General features: G+C 52.5%; 2 protein-coding genes across 9 annotated transcripts in view; one reads left to right on the forward strand and one right to left on the reverse strand.

Moving 5' to 3' along the window:
- The window catches only part of KY (kyphoscoliosis peptidase), a 32,879-nt gene extending 12,317 nt beyond the window's left edge, over positions 1–20,562 (reverse strand). The window contains exons 1-8 of one of the 8 annotated variants that reach the window (XM_068201133.1): positions 19,625–20,562; positions 19,375–19,470; positions 13,681–13,730; positions 12,596–12,649; positions 4,024–4,086; positions 2,285–2,347; positions 635–709; positions 458–490 (exon numbers count right to left, since the gene is read on the reverse strand). In XM_068201133.1, coding sequence (XP_068057234.1) covers positions 458–490; positions 635–709; positions 2,285–2,347; positions 4,024–4,086; positions 12,596–12,649; positions 13,681–13,730; positions 19,375–19,470; positions 19,625–19,659 — 469 coding nt within the window. In that variant the 5' untranslated portion in view covers positions 19,660–20,562. Of the gene's footprint in view, positions 1–457; positions 491–634; positions 710–2,284; positions 2,348–4,023; positions 4,087–5,011; positions 5,676–12,595; positions 12,653–13,640; positions 13,731–19,374 lie in introns of those variants that run through there. The other 7 variants (XM_068201132.1, XM_068201135.1, XM_068201134.1 and 4 more) reach the window with 7 other exon arrangements.
- CEP63 (centrosomal protein 63) overlaps positions 1–20,734 on the forward strand; it is a 121,264-nt gene that overhangs the window by 55,690 nt on the left and 44,840 nt on the right. The gene's annotated exons all lie outside the window — the stretch shown is intronic.

Raw genomic sequence — 20,734 nt, forward strand, 5'->3', positions numbered from 1 at the left:
TGGATGTCAGCACCCTGTGCTCCACATCTCCTCCCTGCACTGAGCCCGCATTCCCCAGCAGACAGGCATGTCCTGTTCTAGCCCGAGAGCTGGGGACATCAAACCCCAGCCCACCATGGCCAAACCTCTCCAGGCATGGAAGAAGGGAGTGCTGAGCTCCAGAGCTGTTAGATAACCTCAGTGGGAGCTCTGCTCACTAACATGGCTGGTGAAAGGCAGCTGGGGCATTGCTGAGGGACCCTGGAGTGTCACCACCTGCCTTATCCCAGGGCCAGAGGAGGAGGAGACCCCACACCCCAAGAGCAGAAGGATTTTGCTCCTCAAGCCCCAGTCATGGGCAGGGTCCAGCAGCACGTGCCCTTTGCAGCCTCCCCATGGGAGGAATGAGCCTCTCTCCTGGGAGCAGCATCCCAGGGGAGGGAGAGCTTGGAGACACTGTGATAAAGCAGAGCCTCACCTTTGTTGTCGTGTCCTCTCAGCCTCTGGGAACCTGCAACAAGCCAGGCAGGGTCAGTGGGATCCCCTCAGCCCTGCCTAGGCTCCCGGGCTGCGGCATGCCCTGGAGCTCCCCAGCTCTGCAGAACGGAAGGGAAGAAGGGCTGAGCCTCTGCTGGGGTTTAAAGCTGGGCTGTACCTTTTCCCAAGGAGAGTCTCTTGATGAGTTGGGGGCTGGTATCCTCGTGGTGAATCTCCACTGTCACTTGGGTTCCTGCAAGAAACAATGACAAACCCCCTGAGAAGGGAAAACTAACCAGGATATGGAGGAGAGGGCAGGAGTGCCAGCCAGGCAGCTCTTAACTTTACAGAAAGCAGCGGCTCTGGTGATAGCCAAGGTTTATCACCATTTAAAGAGCTCTTGATGGAGCTACAGCAAGCAGAGAATCAATGTCTTGCATTGATTTTTCTTGGAATTAAACTGAGAAAGGCTTGCAGTGATGAAAATGGTTGGACTTGTGATACTAAAATGTCTGGTAAAGGCCACTGCCTGTAAGATGCAGCATCCTGGAGGAGCCAGCTGTGGTCCAGGCATGCCCTGATGCTCCAGAAAAACCTCCCCTGGAAACCTGGTCTGGTCTTTAAAGTTTCAGAGAGGGAAATACCAGAAAAAGAGTGAGGGAATCTCTTATAAAAACTACCTGAAATTTTTGACAGAGGCTGCATTTTTTGGCCTATATTTCAGAAGGTTTTGCAGCTCTTGAGGTTCTCTGGAGGAGTTCCATGTGCTCCTGGGCTTCTCTTTTGGATCAGGCAGAAGTTACTCAGGAGACTGAAGGTCAAGGTGTTAATGCACCTCGGGGCTGCCATCCAGTTATACCTCCTATACCTCATGACATTTGGGGTTTTCCTTTAAAGTCAGCTCTTGGAACTGGCTAATTAGGTGGGAATCTGCATTTTCATCAAAGAATAAGTTTTTCTGCAGCATTTACCCTTAGAAAAGTGAAATTTCTCCTGTGATTATGCAGAGAGGGACAACGTCCTTTAAGCCCCAAAACCAGAAAGCAAGAAAAAGTTTATAAGCTTTAAAAACCTAAATCTTAGAGTTTGACTCCAATTCTGGGATGGTTGCAGATATCAGGGTGTCAGAACAGAGCTGGCTGGTGTATTTTGTCAGTTAATTCTAAGATAAAATGAAGTTGTTTCTCAAAGAGAAGACTTTATGCAAATGGTTTGATAGCCTTAAAATTTTCATATATTCAGGTCCTTCTATTGCTCAAAATTATTCTTACTTTGCTTTTTTGGGGGTTTTTGTCCTCAGCTTTTGCTTTCAAAGTTTCCCCCCATAGATTAAAAATCTTTGTTTTCAAGAAACAAACTTACTGGTGATGAATGCCTTCTGCTGATGAGTTTAAAAAGCATTTAACAAATGAAAAATGTAATTCCACATGAATTTTTCAACGTGCTTAATAGCAAAGCTATCATTACTTTAAAAACTGGTGGTATGAAATGGTTGCTGGTGCTTTTATGATTTTTTTATTTAATTATTCCTGATCGAGATATCCTTCATAAATAATCATAGAATGGTTTGGGTTGGAAGGGACCTTAAAGATCCTCTTGCTCCAACTCCCTGCCACTAGACCAGTTTGCTCTAAGCTCAGAGAAGCACTTGCTGCTCTCCTTGTGTTTTGTGGCCTGATAAGTCCTTGGCCAGCAAGTGCTCTGTGGGGCAGCTGTTCCAGGGTGGGATATTTTCTCTCTTTTGGGATGTTCTGAGGTTATTTAATTGGAGAAAAATCTTGTTGGGAGCTCAGTGAAGCCCTGCTCTGTCTCTTGGCTCACCACTTACCTTTGTCAGGGCCCGAAGTGATGGGTGGTGTCTGCTCACAGGGATCTGTGGGGCCACGCTGGCCTGGGGGCACAAAGGGAAACATCTCAGTGCCTTGGAGAGAGCCAAGCAGTCAGCAAGGATGGGGTTAAATCCACCCTGCTCAGAGGTAAGGAAACACTGGGGAAGCTCAGCCCTGTTCTTCAGATTCAAAGCTCGATTGCTCCAGGTCTGGGGTTCCTGACCCCTCTCCGGAGAGAGGGATGCTCCAGCCCAGCCTGCTGCTGCTCGGGCCGGGGGTGTTTGGAGAGGTGGCTGGGAGACAAGGGCAGTGCTGGAGGCAAAGTGGGAACTTTGCTGTGGTTGTCAGCAACTCATCCTCACCTCTCCCTTCTGGGAGACCCTGGCTGTCTCGGACCTGGAGTCCTGGGGCAGAGGGAGGTGTGGGCAGCGCTTGATGTGCCCAGGGTTCACCCAGGTGGAGGCAGCACAAGTCCGTGCCCTGGGGAGGGCGCAAACGCCAGGGGACACCAGGCTCTGCTGGGTGTTGGCCAGGGTGATCTCTCACTCTTTTTCAAAGTGTCCTGGGATCCCCATCCCAGCAGGAGCCAGGGTGGAACCCGGATCTCACAGCTTGTCAGAGTCCATTTGTGCCATGTGGCCATGACAAGGACCAGTCCCCAGAGCAACGGGGTCTTGTGGAGTGGGGCCACAGCCTCTTTGACTCACTGGGGCTGGGGATTATATAAGCTTGCAAATATTGTGGCAGCACCAGGGGTGTCAGAGGCCTCATAGGGACACTAACATGGCTGGTGAAAGGGCAATTCATTAACTCTTGTGGCGCCAGAGGAGCCAAAGCTCTGCTTTGTAAAAGAAGCCCCAGAGCAGTGCCTTGCCATGAAATATTGTTTGCTCCCAGACTGTGTGCAGCCTCCAGCCACCACCTATTGCAGAAGGACTTGGATCAGGGCTCCCACCAGGCATCCTGCTGGGAGCAGCCATGGCTTTTGCACGCTGCTATTGCTTGACCTGTGGAAGCAAAGTTCCTCCTTGGTGTAACTAAAATCCACTGTCTGGTACCATGAGAATTACCTGTGTCTTGCTCTACTTTGCTCCTGCCTTTCTCTGCTAAGCCATGAGGTGACCTGAGTCCCTTCCCTGGGAGCTGCTCTATAGTTCTGGTGTCACCTCCTCAGATGTTCCTCCTCAACTATTTTAGAGCAGAACCCTGGGAACTGGCAGCAGAACTCTGAGAACTAGAATCCACATCATTCCTGGTCAGCAGTCCCACCTGCCTTGTGCTCAGTCTCTGAGGGGGGGAGATGAAGGAAGGACTGGTGGAGAGAAGGTTGAAAAGGATCTTTGCTTCCCCCAGACCCTACTTTAGGCTGTGTGAGTGCTGGGGAAGTCTCTGGAAGCTCTAGCTGCAACCTGAGCAACTGGGGGCACTGAATTTCCCCTGCCATCAGCTGGCTGTGAAATGTAAGAGCTGCATGCACTTGTAATCCGAGTGAGCTCCGTGGCAGGAGAATCCCTGCGGATGGATGTGCGGGGGCTTGGCAGTGCCACCCCTGAGCATCCTGTCCATGGGGCATGGAGGGAGGGCTTGACAGGGCCCTCTGTGTGCCTCCAGTGGAACCCATGAAAGCCCTGGAAAGGGATGGGTTGTGTGAAGAACATTTATGCTCGAGAGGAGCACAGCTTGGAGCTTTGGGTTGTGCGCTGAGCTTGGTTTCTCACGGAGGGAGAGGGTGACCTACCGTTCAGGTCTGTGCCCTGACGTGGCTGTGATCTGCTGTTTCCATTGCCATCACCCTTGGAACCTGTAAGATAGAAATGAGAAATTGGCAGGGCCCTCCTGGACTGAAGTGTTGGTGCTGCCTGAAGGCCAAGCACCCCCAACCCTTTCATGCAACCCATTATCCCAGCTGGTGCCAGGTGTCATCAGGATCCACCTTCTGTCTCATCTGCAGCCTTGGCTTGCAGTTCTTGTTGCTAAAGTATGAAATACCAGGGGGCAGGAAGTGCAATAGTCCAGGCCTAAGCTGCTTTGGTAGCATTTGCTCTGATTTGAGCAGGTGCTGAATGCCGTGCTTGATGGAGCATGGACACAACTTTGTGATAGCTCTGCCTATAGTTGTTAGCCTGGGACTGGCTGTCTGAAAATTCAGCTTCTCTCCTGGGTTTTAGAGCAGGAATAATCGTTCTTCTCCCTTTACTTCTGGAGGGAGGCTCCCCTTGGAATTGCAGAGCACAGCTGTAGCTTTTCGGAAGACCCTCTTCAGGACAGGGAGTTGGGCCAGGGACACTGTCCCAAACTGTAGCTATAAATGGCTCAGGACAGTGAGCCTCGGAGACAAAGCCTGGGCACGCTGCAAACAAAACACTTCTGCTCCTGTACTCCAGGCTGCTGGAGTGGGGTGAGACTGCCCAGCCCTCTCCCTGCTCCCGTTGCACAGCCCAGAGAGCCCGTGGGGCACCTCGGGGCTAGCGCAGGACACAACCCTGGGATTAGCGTCCCTGTGTGTCCCTGCTGCTGCACCCGGCGCAGCTCGGAGCGTGGCTCCAGCAAGGCTCTGCTGCACCAGTGGAAACACGCTGGGCTTCTACAAAAGAGTTGGCATTTTGAGTTTGGCATCATGTGTGCAAAGAGGAGAAGGAAGCCCAAATCCTGCTCCAGAGCTGCTGCTTCTCTTCGCGTGCAGCTGCAGCCCTGCCCTCCCTCGCCCGCTGCAGGCGCGATGTTACCTGCGCCTCGGCCGCCTTCCGTCTGCCCCTCTCGCTGCCCTTTCTCCTTGCTCGCCGCCTCCTCGGGGCGCACAATAAGCAGCAGATTGATGGTGACTGCACTGGCATCTGTCTTAAAGTCCATGGTACCCATCAGCGCATGGCCGGGGCGCCGGTGCTGCCGCCGCTGCGCCGAGCAGCCGCGAGTGCTGCCCAGCCCTGGCAAGGCGAGCGCGCTCCCGCCCAGCGCAGCCCCGGCCCTGCCAGCTGCACCATCGGGGCTCTGCCAAAGCCGACCCTAATGAAGAGGTTACGAGTCACCTTTGAAAGGAAATCGCAGGAGGGATCCGTTTCCTAAAGCAGAGGAAGGAGCTGCGTTGCGGGCGGGGGGGGTCTGGTTTCAGAGCGTGCCCCCGGCTCCCTCCCCTCTCTCTGCCCTTTTCAGCTTTAAGCACTTGTCTACACTCAAATCCCCCAGCACCACTGTTCGCTGGGGGGGATTCGCTTCCCGGCGCTGGCACAAATCCTTAAAAGGCTTTCTCTTTGGATTCTGTCCCCCGGCAGAACTCAAAGGATGCTTAGGAGCGTAAATAATAACAATAACTGCTGCAGGAGGAGGGCAGCGGTGAGGAGAAGGGGCTGGAAAGGAGACACGAACCTTTGAAGTGGGGAGGATCGGTTTCTGCAGGACTGCCTGTCGTGGAAAGGGACAGCAGAGAAGGGAATTGGCAAGCTTCAATCCCGACTGTCCCAAAGGATCCAAAAAAAGGATCCAAAAATCTCCTCTCTGCCCCATCAGCCCGCGAGCCCGGCTGTCTGGGGTAGTTGGACACCGCTGATCAAAAAGGAAAGCCCTGCAAATCCCTGGCTTTCTAGTAACTGTCCCAGCCCACGAATCGGGGGACATGAAGGGTTACAGTGCGGGTTAGACGGGCTCAGCTGGTCCCTGCAGCTCGCAGAAGGGGCTGGCAGGGACACACGTTCTAATTTTACCACTGGCCCCTGTCCCGGCCGTGCTGCCAGCCCCCGCCTTGGCCGGGGGTCCCGGGGGAGCGACAGCACCTGTGGGCTGAAGGACTCTCCGGCAGCCTTGGGAAAGGTTGTGGGAGGCACCCGCTGGCAGAGAGGGGGTTCGGGAGCTTGGTATGGGCAGGGGGCCTTTTTGTAATGGTTGCTGGTGCTTTTCAGGCAGGAGAGTGAGAGCAGTGGGCTCTTCTGCCTGCAGGTGGGGAAATTTATTGTCCTGGATCCACGGGCAGGAACTGGTACTACTACCTGGTGTTAGGTTACTGTGTTTGGAGACACGGGTTTTCCCGTGGATCTCTATATAAAACCTGTCCCCTCCCAATCTCCTGGCCCTTTTCTGTTCCTGAGCCCCTTCCAGAGCATGGACAGCTGATACGCCCCCGTGCTCGACTGCAAATCCAGCCCTAAGCAGCTCCTCAGCACATCCAGAAATAGCGTGTGGCCGCAGGGAACCTGCATCCATCCAGCTCTGCTGGTGCCCCATGGTACAATCCTGAGCCCCCTGTGCCCCCCTGGATGGTGCCACAGCATTCTTGCCAAGACAGGAGCACCAGGGATGGGATGTGCCTGTAACCCCCAGCAATGCGGCCAGAGTCGCGTGCCAGGATGGATGACAATGTTGTTGGGGCCCAGGATTTGCTCTGTAGTTCATGCATTAGAGGAATTTTTGTTTCAGTGGTGCCCTGCATTTTTGTTTCAGGGTTCAGCTCTGGCTGTGAGGAGCTGGCTGGAGGTGGTTAAACCTGGTGAGAAGGAGGAGGATGAAGACGAGGAGGAAGGAGGGCCAGATGCACGCTGAGCCGTGCCGGACTCTGCCAAGCAGATTTCCAAGCCATCTGGGGCTTGCCCATCTCCATTTCAGGTCCCTGAGATTTATGGCTGCAGTGACTTTCTAATCACAGTTTCACCATCTGCCTGTTGGCCTTTAGCACCCCCCTGTCACCTGTCACTGAGCCCCACAGCTCCTGCCTGGTCCGGAGCACCCTTTCCTCCCCGGCCGCTCACCTGGGGTTGCAGCTCCTGTTCCTGGTGTCCCTTCTCCCTCACATCCCGGGTAGGACAGTCTGCTCTCCTGAGCTATTCATTGGCACAGCTGAATCCTAAGCCTGGTGTCACCCAGGTCCTGCGCCAAAATCTGCTCCAACCCTCTTCACTCTGCTCCTGCCTCCCATCTGCAGGGATTTCCCTGCGTGTCCCGGCCTCACTGCTCCTCCAGATCTGCTCTTGTCCTCGTTCCGCTCCAGCTCGGCGATGTGATGGCTCACATCTGGGGATGCTGGCAGGAGCCAGTTCCAGTGGTGCAGCCCAGGCCATGCTGGGACCTGCGCTGGCCTTGCTGTGGACACTCTGGTGGTACCAGCCGAGGAGCTCAGATGTTTCTTCCTTGGCAGCTCTGAGCTGGAGCCTCCACAGCTGAGCATGTGGAGGCTGCTGCCTTGGGGGCTGCTGGCACTGCCCTTCCTGCCAGGCTGTACAAATCACTTGAGCCTCCATTTCTCTCTCTCAGTGATGAGGTGGCTGCTCCTGGCCTGGCTGCCCAGAGGCCGAGCACCCCCTGCTTCCCTCCTGCACCAGCCTCGCCCGTGTCCTGCCACAAGGTGTTTCCAGCACACTGAAAGCGTCTCCAGGGAGTTCCTGCTTTCCTAGAAATGCCAGTCTTCAGGGAGAAGGTAGTTGGGTTTGAAAGGCTCCTTTGCATTTTCCTTTCTCCTGTTTTATTCTTTCTTTTTCCTGGAGAGGGGAAAGGGAAGGTTTCTGATGGTGATTTGTGGTGTCTGCCATGAGGAAGGCACAGGCTGTGCCTGAGGTGGGTGCTGCTGCCTCCCATGCAGCAGTGAGCCCTCCTGCTCCACGAGTTTTCCATGGAAAAGAGTAACCTCCTCACTGCCCTGAGATAAGGACATGACCATCAATATCTGCCCATGAGCCAGGATATTTTTGAAGCTAAAATTACCTACATTTTGAGGAGGGAAAGGAGAAAGCCTTTTATGCCATGTTGATTTTTTATAGGTTGGACTTGATGATCTTAGAGATCTCTTCCAACCTCATTATTCTGTGATTCTGTGATTTTCAAATAAAGGCAGCTCATTGGATTTGCTGCAGGATTTCAAATGCTCACCAAGGTCCCAGGGAGAAGAATTAATGGCTAGAAAGCAAAGGCTGCTATCAGAGTGCCATGATTACATGTATTTACCACATGGCTGGTGTTTCTCTGGGGGGATCTGGGGGAGAGAGGGAGTGTATGAATGTAGAGCAAGAATTAGGTTATTTGAATCCCATTGGGTAGAAAGGGAAATTGCAGGCTGCATTCCTGGGAAAGGGTTTTGACTCTTGTGCATGTGTTTTGCCTTCACAAAGGTCTGTAAAGGCTCCAGCAGAAGGTGTCTTGGGAAGATATTCCACCTCTGCTTGTTGAAGGGAGGCTGTTGGGAATCTTGGTCCTGCCAGGGCCATGGGTGAAGGTGTCCAAATGTTTTTCCAAGACTGTTGTAGATGCCTGCAGTGGAAAAAGTGCTAGGGCTGCCCTTCTCCTTGGCGTGGTGACCTGCTCTGGCTGTCCACCTTGGGGCACATGTTACACCCTGGTGTTTCAGGCCCTTCTCCACTGTCTGGAGAGAAAGCCTAGGCCTGTAACCCCATTGGAGGCCACACCAAAGTCATCTAAAGGTGAACTCCCCTTAATGCAATTTGGAACTAGCATACCCTGATGACCCCTTTGATCGAGGGCTGATACCCATTATTTGAAACTTTTGCCTTTCATTTGGTACTCCTTGTGTCACAGCAAAGTGTCCCTGTTTTTGCCAGCTGTGCTGTCCATGAAGCAGTTCCAGTGGCACCTCTGAGCTGCAGAGCCTTCCTGCAGGGGTCATTCCCTGTTGCTGCTCCTCCTCCTCTGAGCCCTGTGAGCTCTGCTGTGTCCCTTTTGAGATGGGAGACCAAGGCCAGCCATGCTCCATGTGCAGATGTGTCAGTGGCTCCTGTCCTGTTCTCCAGGCCCTCCCTGCCCAAGCCACCCCAGCCTTAGGCTGGCTTTGTTCATCACCCAGGAGCTGGGTGCTTTCACTGCACTTTCCGCCCAGACTCCCAAGATCCCTCTCCTCCTCAGAATATCTAATTCAGAGCTCATTATCCTGTGTGTGTTTGCAGATGTATTTGAAGTCTGGTGTTTGTTTTGTTTTTCCCCAGCCATTGCTTTGCATTTGCAGACATTGAATCTCAGCTCCCGTTTCCTCTCCCAACTGCAAATGCACTGTGGAGGGCTGGGATGCATCCATGGTGGATAATTACAGCTGCATTCTGGTAAGTTTTAACCTGCTCTCCTGGCCTCCCTGTCCTTTCTCCCTCCCTGCCCTTATTCTCCTGCCTGCGTTTTCCAAGCCCAGGCTGCTCAGATGCCTCATTCTGCAGTTCTGCTGTGTCAGCAGCTGTGCTTTATGATTTAAGACGGCAGCAGAACTTTCCACTGAGCTATAAGCCCGTGTATTCAGTTTCCTGGTATCCACACAAGCTAACTGATGGCAGGGGCAGCCCTGCCAGGGAGGCCAAGGACGTGTTTAGATGTCAGGGAGACAATGAGGGCTGGCTCAGAACTGAGTTGATGCTGTGACCCCTGGGAGGCACAACAGGAGTGATGCAGTGCAGGTGAATTCTGCCTTCTGTGGGGAAATACCTGTCCACAGGTGGGCGAGCCTCTGGCAGGAGCTCCTGCATTCTGAGTGGGATTGCTGGGGATAAAACGCAAGCCTGGCTGCTCCCTGGCTCATAACACGGCCTAGCACCCCTTCCATGAGCAACCTGGGGGCACCCTGCCTGCAGGGAGCTGTGGGAGCAGCGGGGTGTGCTCGGGGTGTGCCACAGCTCAGTGCTCCGAGACAGAACTGCAGATAATTTCTGCTATTTTTTCCTACTCTCCCTTTCTTCAGTGACAAAAGACATTGCTGTGACCATTGCTGCTTTGTTCCTCCAAGACAAGCTCTGGAAGCAGCTGGGGATTCAGCAGGTGTTTTGCTACGGTTTCTTAAAAACAAAAACCACCCCAAGGATGCCCCGGGGCAGGGAGCTGCAGGAGAGGCCGTGTGTCCTCGGGTGGTGCTGGCAGGGAGCTCCTCCTGCCCTGGCAGCTGGATGGGGCAGTGCCTGTGGCACCCGGGGGCAGTGTCCCAGTCCCCAGCACTGCAAGGACGGGGCTGCTGGCAGGGCTTCAGCCACCGAAGGCTGCCAGGCTCTCCAGAGCGATCCTGACTTGTCTGGCCGAGCATGGATCATTGACCTTAAGCCTGCTGCTTGGCTTGGGGTTTGCTGCTGGCCTTTCTGGGTGAGGAGAGGGGTCCTAGCCATTAGACATTAATCCTTGAATAATCTTCAAATAACTCATCCTTTGAAGGCAGTGGGGGCCTGTGTGACCCTGCAGAGGGTTTAGGATTCTTTTGTTAAGGTGTCCCTATAACTTGCATTATTCATTAGCTGTGCCCTTGGGGATGTGCTTTATTGTCAAGCACTCCCCACAAAGCTGCCCCCTGACACGTGGGGGTGACGTGTGACACCAAATGCATCAAGATGGGCAGATGAAAACACATAGGAGAAGAAATGAAGGGAGAGAGGAAAATACACTCTATTTCCTTTTACCAGCATTAAAGGTGAAGGAGGTTTCTTCCCCAGAGCAGATTGGCTTTCTGGACATACTCCTCTTCCAAAATTCTGGCTTTTGTACTGTGCAAGACTGGGGAGATTGTATGGCTGTTCTTTCCAAGAATCCCCCAGAATACCCAGGCAGGGTTATTTTTTTCCCTGGAAGGCTATTTCTGGTTTAGTCAGGAGGGAGTCTTGCCCCTTCTAATTAAACAAGCAGTATGGCATATCCTGGGAGATGCAGAAAGTACTTTTTCTGCATTTTATCAACATCTCTCTGCTGCAAGGATGAGCAAAAGCCCTTGCTGGTGGCCCAGCGGACAAAGGTGTTATCTCGTCTGCCCAGCCAGCCTGGTATTCTCTAATACAATGGCAAAGGTAAATGGAAGGCAACTTTGGAAAAAATACCTGGAGCTCAGTGTGAGTCGTGGTGTTTGAAGGGAAGTGGACATAGTAGGAACCATTCCTTCTGGAGTGACAGGGACCCTGGGGGGCTGAACCTCCAAACCTTCCTTCCTGAGGCACCCTAAGAGTGGGGCTGCTGTTCCTTGGGGGCTTGGCCTGCAGGAGGACAGGCTCCTTGGTTGTGTTTACCTGGGCTAGAGATGAAGGACCTGAGTGGTCATCTGGGGACAAGATCATGGAACAGCCCTCACTGGGGTTATTTCTTCTCTACCCAAGGTGCCAGGATGCTGTGAGGGGAGCTGGAGTCTCTCATGGTGATCTTGGACACCTGAGCTATTGGATGAGCTGAGGACACCACGCTGGCAACAGAAACGAGTTCATCACTGCCTTGGAGAAGTGTAGAGGTAACTGACTCTTGTTTTTGAGAAGCTCTCTCCACATTTGCTGCAGTGTCAGGAGTAAGAGTCAAACAGTTGGAATTTGCTGTAAGAATTCTGTTTGAAGAAGTACCCCTGGTGTTTCTTTGGGCACCCCTCTGAGCTATGGCTACCAAAACACCATCTCAGGTGCTCTTGAGTGAAGAATCTGGTGCTTGTCAGGATGGGATGAGGTATGACAATGCCAAAAGGAGACACATATATTTGATTCAGGGTGAGTCAGGCTGGGTTTTGCTGCCTTTGGGCATCCTTGGACCTGGAGCCCTGCTGATTCTGTGTGTTCTCAGGACTGGAGTGACACAAAGGAGGTCTGTTGTGTCCCTCACAACATGTGAAGCTGGCTGGCAGGAAGAATGTGTCCCCAGGGGAGGCTGGACTATTTCTTCTGCACATAAACTCATTTTTTTTTGGCTAAGGCCCTGGAGGTATGAATGAAATCCTTGTTTTCTGCATCTCCTGCCTACCTTGAGAGCCACACCTTCTCTCAGGTTGCCTGTTACTGCCATTCCCACCCAAAATCCCTACACCACAGTGGTGTCCTGTACTCCTGCTGCCCTGCCATGGGGATGCTGGGGTGTTTGATATGGGCTGGAGTATGAAACACCCACGAGGTATGGGCTGCTTGCACACTTCCAGGCTGTGGGAGAACCCCAAAACACCAAATTATTTTGTACCAGCCAAACCTTCCAACAATTCTTTTATCAGGTACCAATACCTTCCAACAAAACTGCCAAAAATACCTTTGCCAGGAATTTTGCCACCAGCTGGGAAGAGCCATTTGGCTTGTTCCACAGGTCAAAGCCCCTGGGTGTCTGATGTGCTGCTCCTCCAGCAGCCTGGGAGTGCATCAAGAGGAATCAGAGCCCCTCTCAGTTCCTTCTGCTGAACCTGGCAGCTTAAGTTCCGACATGGACATTGCACCCAGCTGGGATCAGCATCCCAGAGTTGCCATGGAGATGCCTGATGGGCATCTCTAACTTTTCAGAAACCTGCCAGGATGCCAGGGCATCCTAAGCAACATTAATGATGCTGAAATACATTCCTTCTGCTCCAGGAGGCCCAAAAGCAGTCAGGCAAGGCTTCTCTCCTTGGGAGGGAATGAGCTCACCTGTGGAGCTGGGCTGCCTGCCTTGTTCTGTCACTGCTCCCATCTCCATGTGAACTGCTGGGAATAGGAGAAAATGTTATTGCACTCTTTTCCGGACCAGCTGCCCAGAAACCCCATTATGCTTTTTGCCCTGCATGCACAGTGCCAGGAAGCTGAGTGCTGAAGGGCAGGGCAGGTCTGTGCTGTGATGTGCACCGTGCTCTGTGTGGAGAAAGGGAAAGTTGTCTTCATAAAGAACTGGGAGAAAAAGGGGAGGAAAGCACAGTCAGCAGCACAGCACATTGGCCTGAGTACCAGAGCCACACCCAAAGGGTTAAAGCAGCCCAGGAAGCCTAAGGGGATCCCTCAGGATGCCTCTGGAGCATCCCCAGTAATGAGTTTTCACTCCTGTAGTTTCATTATCATCATCCCATTGTCCCCCTTAGCTCTGCAGCACATTATTCCTGTCATTGAGGCAGCTGCAAGGACAGTGCTGTTCCCTCAGCATTCCTCTTGGAAACATGATGGGCTCAGCCTCAGAGCAGGAGTGTGCATTGGCTGTTACCCCAGGAGTGATGCTCTGCTTTGCGTCTCTCTCCCTGGCCCCTTCAGACTGCCCACAGAAGTCCCAGGTTTGCCACAGTGCCCTGCAGAGCCTGGCATTTGTTTTTTTTCTGTCTTTCTAGAAATATTTTATAACTTCATGGGACTGGTTGCCCAGAGAGGCTGTGGCTGTCCCACCACTGGAAGTGCTCAAAGCCAGGTTGGACAGTGTCTAGTGGAAGGTGTCCCTGCCCATGGCATCAAAAACCATGCCCTGATTCTTTGAAAATGTATTAGTTCCTTGGAAGCTGGGGAACTGGGGTGGTGCCAGTGGCAATTTGGTATTGCATCCACCATACAACACCACTTGGAGTTTATCCCTCCTGATTGGTAGAATTGGAGAAAGCTCTTTTTGTTTTTCCCAAGATCCACCAAAAGTGGAAAAGCAGAAGAGGTAAGGCCATGTCCTCCATGAATCCTAGGGTGCTCTACTTAAGGTCACATTTTTAGGTACCAGTGTCACCTGATCTGTCACTCCAGTGCTGGTCTCAGAACTGACTTACTGAGGTCGTTGGCTTTATTGTCATCCTCACTTGCACAGCCTGGGCAGAGCCTGCAAGGAAAACATGGCTGTCACTTCTCAGTGCTTGAGTGACCGAGCTGCAGGCCTGCAAGGGAGTGGTTCTCCCTCAAACCTGTGGTTTGCTTCTTCCACCAGATAACTCAAGGGTGACAAGGGAACAATCATTGGTGACATGCACCAGGCAGCTCCCTCTTCCCTGCCCTTGGTTCAGGGTTGTGTTTAGAGCTGGTGCCTTGGGGCTGAGGACACGTCTTGCCCTCCTGATCTGTGCCCCTTTCTGCTCTAAGCTTATTCAAGCTCAAAAAACCCAACCCCAAAGAGCCAAGGAAATGAGGAGCAGTCCTCATTCAGTGAAGGAATACCCTGGAGGGCAAAGCATCTTTATTGCTCTAAAAGCACTCCTTAAATAAGCAGCCATAAAAAAGGTAAAGAGCTCCTGGACATTAGGTGTGGGGGGTGTGCGTGTTGTGTTTGGTGTTTGGACATCCCAGTAGAGCCTGGAGTTGTGTGAATGCTGTTGCCAGCACAGCTCCTCTCTGTCACCGTGGCTGCCCCTCTCCAAACAGCCCTCCGACCCTTCCCACCGGTGGTTGAATGCCAGTGCATTCACAGTGCTGGGGGCAAACCCAGGCACCAGCTCTTTGCTCTCTCCACCGGTGGCGGTGGCGCAGGGTCAGATGACAGCTCCCCCCGCCACCCTCGGAGCATTGTTGTTGTTATTTATTTGTGTCGTGGCAGTGCCTGGGAACATCCCCCGGGGCAGGGAGCCTTTCTCGCTAACTGTGGACACAGTGCAGGTCAGGACATGCAGAGCCAAAGGAGTAAATGCTGAATGTCACTGCAGTGACACCCCTGTCCTCAGGCATGCCAGCGTGGAGGCAGCACCCAGCCAGCACCCTGCTTGCCTGCCTTCTGGTTCGTTTGGTGACCCAAAATCTTAGAATCACAGAATCCTTTAGGTTGGAAAAGACCTTCAGGATCATCACGTCCAATCTCTGCCTGATCCCCACCTTGTCAACCAGACCAGGGCACTGAGTGCCACCTTCAGTCATTCCTCAAACACCTCCAGGGATGGTGACTCCACCACCATCGCACTGACAGCGGAACTGGCAGTTCCTCGGGACCGTGTCGTGGAACAAGCAGAGCTTTGGTGGGCAGCATGGTTCCGCTGGCCCTGACTGCAGGGGTCTCTGGGCAAAGCAAGGCTGTACACACAGCCCCATTTGGTGAAAGCAGCAGGTCTCCAATTTAGTAGGAATTGGTTCCCTGGGTTTTGCTTCTTGACCTCAGCTGTCCTAATTATCTGGCTCCCCTTACAGTGTTTTTCAACTGTACAGAGATGAGCCAAGGACACATGAACGTAACGTGATCCGGGAAGATTCCCCGAGTGCCAGGAAGTTGGAGCGAGGCTGCCTCTGCTCTTTATGGCCGTACTCGCTCTCGCTGCTCGGGGCTCCTGGAGCAGGGTTTGGAGCTGTTTGGCTCTCACGTGCTCAGGGCCATGTTGGTGCTGCAGTAACTCCCTGGTGCACCCCGAGGCACCCCCGAGCCCCCGCTGCGCCCTGCCATGGGGGCTCTCGTGCCATTGCCCAGAGTGACCACTGCTCTTGGCCTGAACCCTCCCAGTTTACTGGTGAGGGTGCAAAGCCCCCACCGGGGAGGGCAGGGAAGCACCAAGGGATGCACGCAGCCAATGCCTGCACATGACTTCTCTCTCCGCAGCCTGGCTGCAAGGTCTGACTCCAGGCCCGTGTCCCCAGCCCGTGAGGTGGTGGCCAGGCACAGGACCTGCTTCCTGCCATTGCCACCCCTTCCCTGCTTTTCCTGCAGCCCAGGATACGTATCCTGCTGTGCCCCTTCTACTCCTTGTGCCCTTTTCCGAGGAGCAAGCGGGGCAGCGGCTCCTTCCTGGGAGCTCTGGGCAACAGGATGAACCTGCACAACAACAGCCAGCACAGGTAGGTCATTACTGGGTGATTGTGGCTTTTGAGGATTTGCCTTAAGTGCTGTGATCCCTCTGCCATCCAGTTTTACTTAAGGGTGTTTTTTCTTGCTAAATTCTGCCGCTGCTGCTCGCACTGGAGCGGGAGCAGGATCCTCCAGAGCAGGTGGTGATGCTGGGAGGGGCGCTGTGATTTTGGCGACCCTTCAGTGCTGACCCTTGCCACACCAGCAGCTGCTCCGGCTTTGCCCCCGGGGCGCGGTGTCCTGCCCGGCCCGCGGGTGGCCCAGGTGGCCTCGGTGAGTGTCGTGTGCGGCGAGGAGCCGGGGGCTGGCGGCGGCCGCGGGCCAAGCGGCTCTGACCATCTGCTCCGCGCCGTGCCAGCCTGGCGGCTGCTCCGGGGAGCGTCCGTGCCACGGGGCGCGGGCAGCGCCGTAACCGGAGCCGCAGGGCTCGGGCAGGAGCTGACTCCGGCTTTTCGGCTCTGCCTCGTGTATATTTATCTGTACGTGCAAACAGAGCCGCCGGCTGAGCTGGGTGGCTGTTCCAGGCTGAGCCGATGTCTCTTGTCCCCGTGCCTCCGTGGGCCCCGGGGCCGTGGGGAGGGCAGGGCTGCTGAACGGCCGGCAGGGCAGCGAGGAGGGGAGTGGGGGCTGCTGAACGTGGGCAGCGGATCTGGGGGCGTTCTGTGCCTCTTTGCAGTCCAGAGAGGCGGTGTTGGGGGTCTCTGCCTGCTCGTGGCAGCAGGTAATGCCAAAGGCCAGGAGCCACGAGGCGCCTTGGGATGGTGGTACGGATGGGGGAAAGCAGGAGCAGAGCCTGTCCCTCCCTCTTGGGAGCAGCAGCGAGTGCCTCGGTCAGAAACAGGACTTTTATCTAAAGTACACACCTTGGCAATGCAGAGAAAAAGCAGGAGAGGGCTTTTTTCAGCACTATAGAGCAGCTGACAAACACCTGACTCTACATTTTTCATTTGAGCCAACCAAACGAATGCAACCCAAGGCATGGCTTTCTCTGAGCTGGGGTTTGGTTTTTCAGGGGAGTGTGTTATCAAAGGCAGAAATGTGTCAAGAGGATTGAATGAGGACTGCTGGGGTATTGTGTGCCCACGGACATGGCACAGCATGGGGCTGTGCTTTAGGACCTCAGAATTGGGTAATTTTTTAATATTCTGTCTTTGAATTTCAGTCCTTGGCTTTCCTTGTAACCTATAAAATGCATAAGGCCACTCCTAACTCCTTGTGAGCCAACCTGGACAAACCTCAGGACTCCCTTAATGCTGGTTTGGGTCAGAGTGAACCTCAAAGGGAGACTCATTTAATCTGAGCCTAAAAATGTGTCAAGAATTGCCTTAAAAGCAAGGATTATCAAAATAAGGCAACATGAAAAAGAACTGCTTAAAAATAAACTAGCACTTATGATAACTGAATTTAGGGGATCAGGAATATAAATGTGGGAAGAAATGGGTGGTGGAGGCTCCCTGTAACATTCCCTAAACCTAAAAAGGTCTTTTATTTCCATCCTAAAAGCACAGCAAGAGTCAAAGAAAAAGAAACCTGAATCTGGTTGACTTAAAGGTCATGAGACTTAGCATTGGGATATTTGAGGTCTCATGATTTTTTAAATGTTAATACTGCAATGCCTGTGATGGGAGATTCACTGCTACAGTCACCAGCTCTGACCCAGGGATTTGAGCTGCTTCTGCCCTGCTTTAGTGGGGGTTTGATGGTGGAGTTACCAAGTTACCTGTCGGAAAGGTCTTTTATACCATGTCCATGAGAAAATATCAAACAGGGGATTTTTTTCCCTAATTCCTATAACTTTTCTGCTGTTTTCTGACCAGCCTCAAAAGTGTTTAGTTATTTAGGACTTTGGCAGCTGAAGTCACCATTGCACCATTTTTTTTTTGTCTTCAGGGATCTCAGCACACCTTGATGAGGTCACCTGAGCCCCTGCCCAAGTCTCAGAGAGTGAGGACTGAGGTCTGAGGGTGCAGACCTGAGGTTAGAGGCACATTTCTCTGTAGCATACGACTTTCTGAGGCTGCCTCTCCTTTCCCTAGCCCTGAATTTTACCCACACATCATCTGGAAGCTGTTGGTTGAAATATTTCATGCTCAGTTTATATGTAACGCTCAGCAAGTGTATAGGACAGCTCTTAAAAGGTCAAGTTTATATAAATCTATAATGCAGTGTATAAAATAGATAATAAATTCTGAACCTCTGCAAAACATGGAAAGGTTTTTTAGGGTAACCCATTTTAATGCTAAGTCGGGGGAGGGCTGGGTTTCCAACCTCATTGGGAAGAATTCCTTCCCAACATCCCATCTAACCCTGCCCTCTGGCAGCCTCTGGCAGTCTCTAGAAGCCATTCCCTGTGTCCTGTCACTCCATCCCTTGTTCAAAGTCCTTCTCCAACTTTTCTGGAGCCCCCTTAGGCAATGGAAGGGACTTGAAGGTGTCCCTGGAGCTTTCTCTTCTCCAGGTAAACACCCCCAGCTCTCCCAGCCTGGCTCCAAAGCACAGGGGCTCCAGCTTCCACTGGACCCTCTTCATATCTTTTTCATGTTGTGAACACCAGAGCTGGACACAGCACTGCAGGTGGGGTCTCACATGAGTGGAATTGAGTGGCAGAATCACCCTCCTCAACATATTATCCTCAAGCCCTCTCCCATCTCTCCCTTTCCTGGGAATGACTCCAGTATACACCAATCAGCCACCAACCCCACCAGCACATTGTCCCCTCAGCAGCTCTTGCCCTGGGCTGGATCCCTGCCTGTGGATGGGGGTTTTCCCTCCTGGAGTTCCTCAGTGTACACAAGATCAGGAGGTGAAATACTGTTATGGCATGAGCAGAAGGGCTGTGATTCACAGGGCCAGTGACACCCTTGGGCTGGATGGTCTCTGACTGACTTCCTTCTGGGAAAAGACATCCTCAGTAACTGAGTTACTGAGAAGCAAATAGTGATGATTCGGTATTGCTGTACGTAACTTAAGTGAGGTGAATTCTTGTTCTGCACTTAAATACAGTGGGGCAGGTGCTCAGCTGCTGGAGTCACGTCTGCTCAGGGCAGATGAATCCCTGTAGGGCAGCAGAGCTGTGGTATTTACACCGTGGTTTACAAACCCGCGGTGCCTCTGTGCCAGGAAGCCTCTCCGGTGATTGCCCACACTATGCTCAGTGCCTGCCAGTCCCTTCCCCACGCAAACACCTCATTAATTCCCATGCTTTTAAGGAAATGAAGCCATACAGAAATATGCCACTGGTAACAAATTACGTGGTACTGATGCCACCGATTAATGCTGCAGGAAATAATACTCTATTTCAGATGCTGAATGGTTTTATTTTCCTCCTAAATTAATTTGCCACTGTACAATAAATCATAGGATGAATCACAGAAGCATTTAGATTGGAAGGGACCTTAAAGATCATCCAGTTCCAACCCCCCCCTGTTATGGGCAGGGACAAAAATGCTGTTCTGCCTGGAAGATGCTAAAATAACATGCAGACATTGTCTGAAGGGCTAGAAAGGAACTTCATTTTTCCCCCTCTAGTTTTCACTATCTGAGAGCAAATAAATGGGTAAGTCTGCAGTACCAGGGATGTCCCAGTGCTTCCAGCCTCCAGCACACCTCCCATCCCAGTGCTCCCATCTCAACTATGGATACTACAACATTTCTAAAATCCAGTGGCTGCCAAGACACCATCAGTCCCTGCTGGGTTTGTCATTACCTCCTTGCCCAGGTGATGCAGAAGCTGTGAAAGTTTCCCATGCTGGTGAGGATGCAAGCAAGATCTTCTTCTGGTACTCTGTCAAATTGGTTGCAGCTTTGCTTTCTGTGGAGTGGATAGGATAAGTTATGTGAAAAGGAGGAAATGAGATTAAATACATAGTCCTGACAGGGCTGATCTTTGCACCTGCCAGCTCAAATGAGTGTCATTACCACTTATGGAAGCTCATAAAAGGAGAAGGTCCTTCTACCTTGTCAGGTGAGGTGGTTTTGATGGAATGTCCATGTGTGAATGCACCAAGAAATACCCAAATGTGCCGGTGCCATGGAGCACAGAGAGACAACAAGGAAATGAGCTGGGGCAGAATGTGAAAGCAAAAGGGAAAGCAGGATTGGAAAGCAGAGTGCTGGGTGGTGGGACCTGAGCAGGAAGAGGTGTTTACTGGCATGGGCTGTGGCTGCCTGGAAAGATCTCTTGGGTTATCCCCAAGGTGCTCTGTGGACTCCAGAAGCAGTGATTACATTAAACACCAAATTAATCTCACTTAAATTAGGCCTCGGAGTTTGGAGGCAACCTTGGTTTAGCAGGGCTGGCATGCAGGGTGTAGCCCACCTCCGTCTGCAAGGATTAGCTCAAAAATAGCCAGGCTATCATTGTCAATATTTTTCATTATTTATATATTATTTAGAACCTTTCTAAGTGTATGATTAACCAAAACCAGCATCCTGAGACATTTACCTCTCTCGCTGGGTTGCAGTGTGGCTCTGATCGGTGCCGGGTGCCGGGCGGTGTGTGGGGAGCTGAGGAGGTGCTGGCATCGTCTTTGTAAGGCCATCAAAAGTGGTCTCAGGCCATCAGCCAGGGAAGCATCTCAATGCCAGGGACAACGAAGCCAAGAGACTTCCAGCTAATCAGCAGGGAGGGAAATCAGGCAGGGTACAACAACTCTTTAGCAGGAACTGCTGCATCCACAGCTCTGGGTGGTGTGGGCAGTGCTGCAGGTGAGGACAGGTCACATTCCAGGACACTGGGCACATGTGCTGTGAGTCCAAAGGCAGAAGAACTCAGCTGAGAGAATGTGAAATTAAGACTGTTACTGACCTAAACCGAGCTCTGAGAGCAAAAGCAGCCACTTGTATGATGTGTTTTAAAACTGCTGTCATGCAGCAGCTCTGTAAGTTATGTAGAGCTTTCCCCTCTCCCCAGTCTTAGTGCTCTGTCCTGCCAAGACATAGAATTAGTTAAAATGAGATTTTCTTTAAACCCCACAGACTCTTACTGGAGGGGATACCCGTCAGCCAGGCGTGTTCTCAGTGTGCTCTTGGCAGCTCAGCTGTCTGGAAGGAGTGATGCAGTAATG

This window comes from Anomalospiza imberbis, chromosome 10 (assembly GCF_031753505.1).
Source record: "Anomalospiza imberbis isolate Cuckoo-Finch-1a 21T00152 chromosome 10, ASM3175350v1, whole genome shotgun sequence".
NCBI lineage: Eukaryota > Metazoa > Chordata > Aves > Passeriformes > Viduidae > Anomalospiza > Anomalospiza imberbis.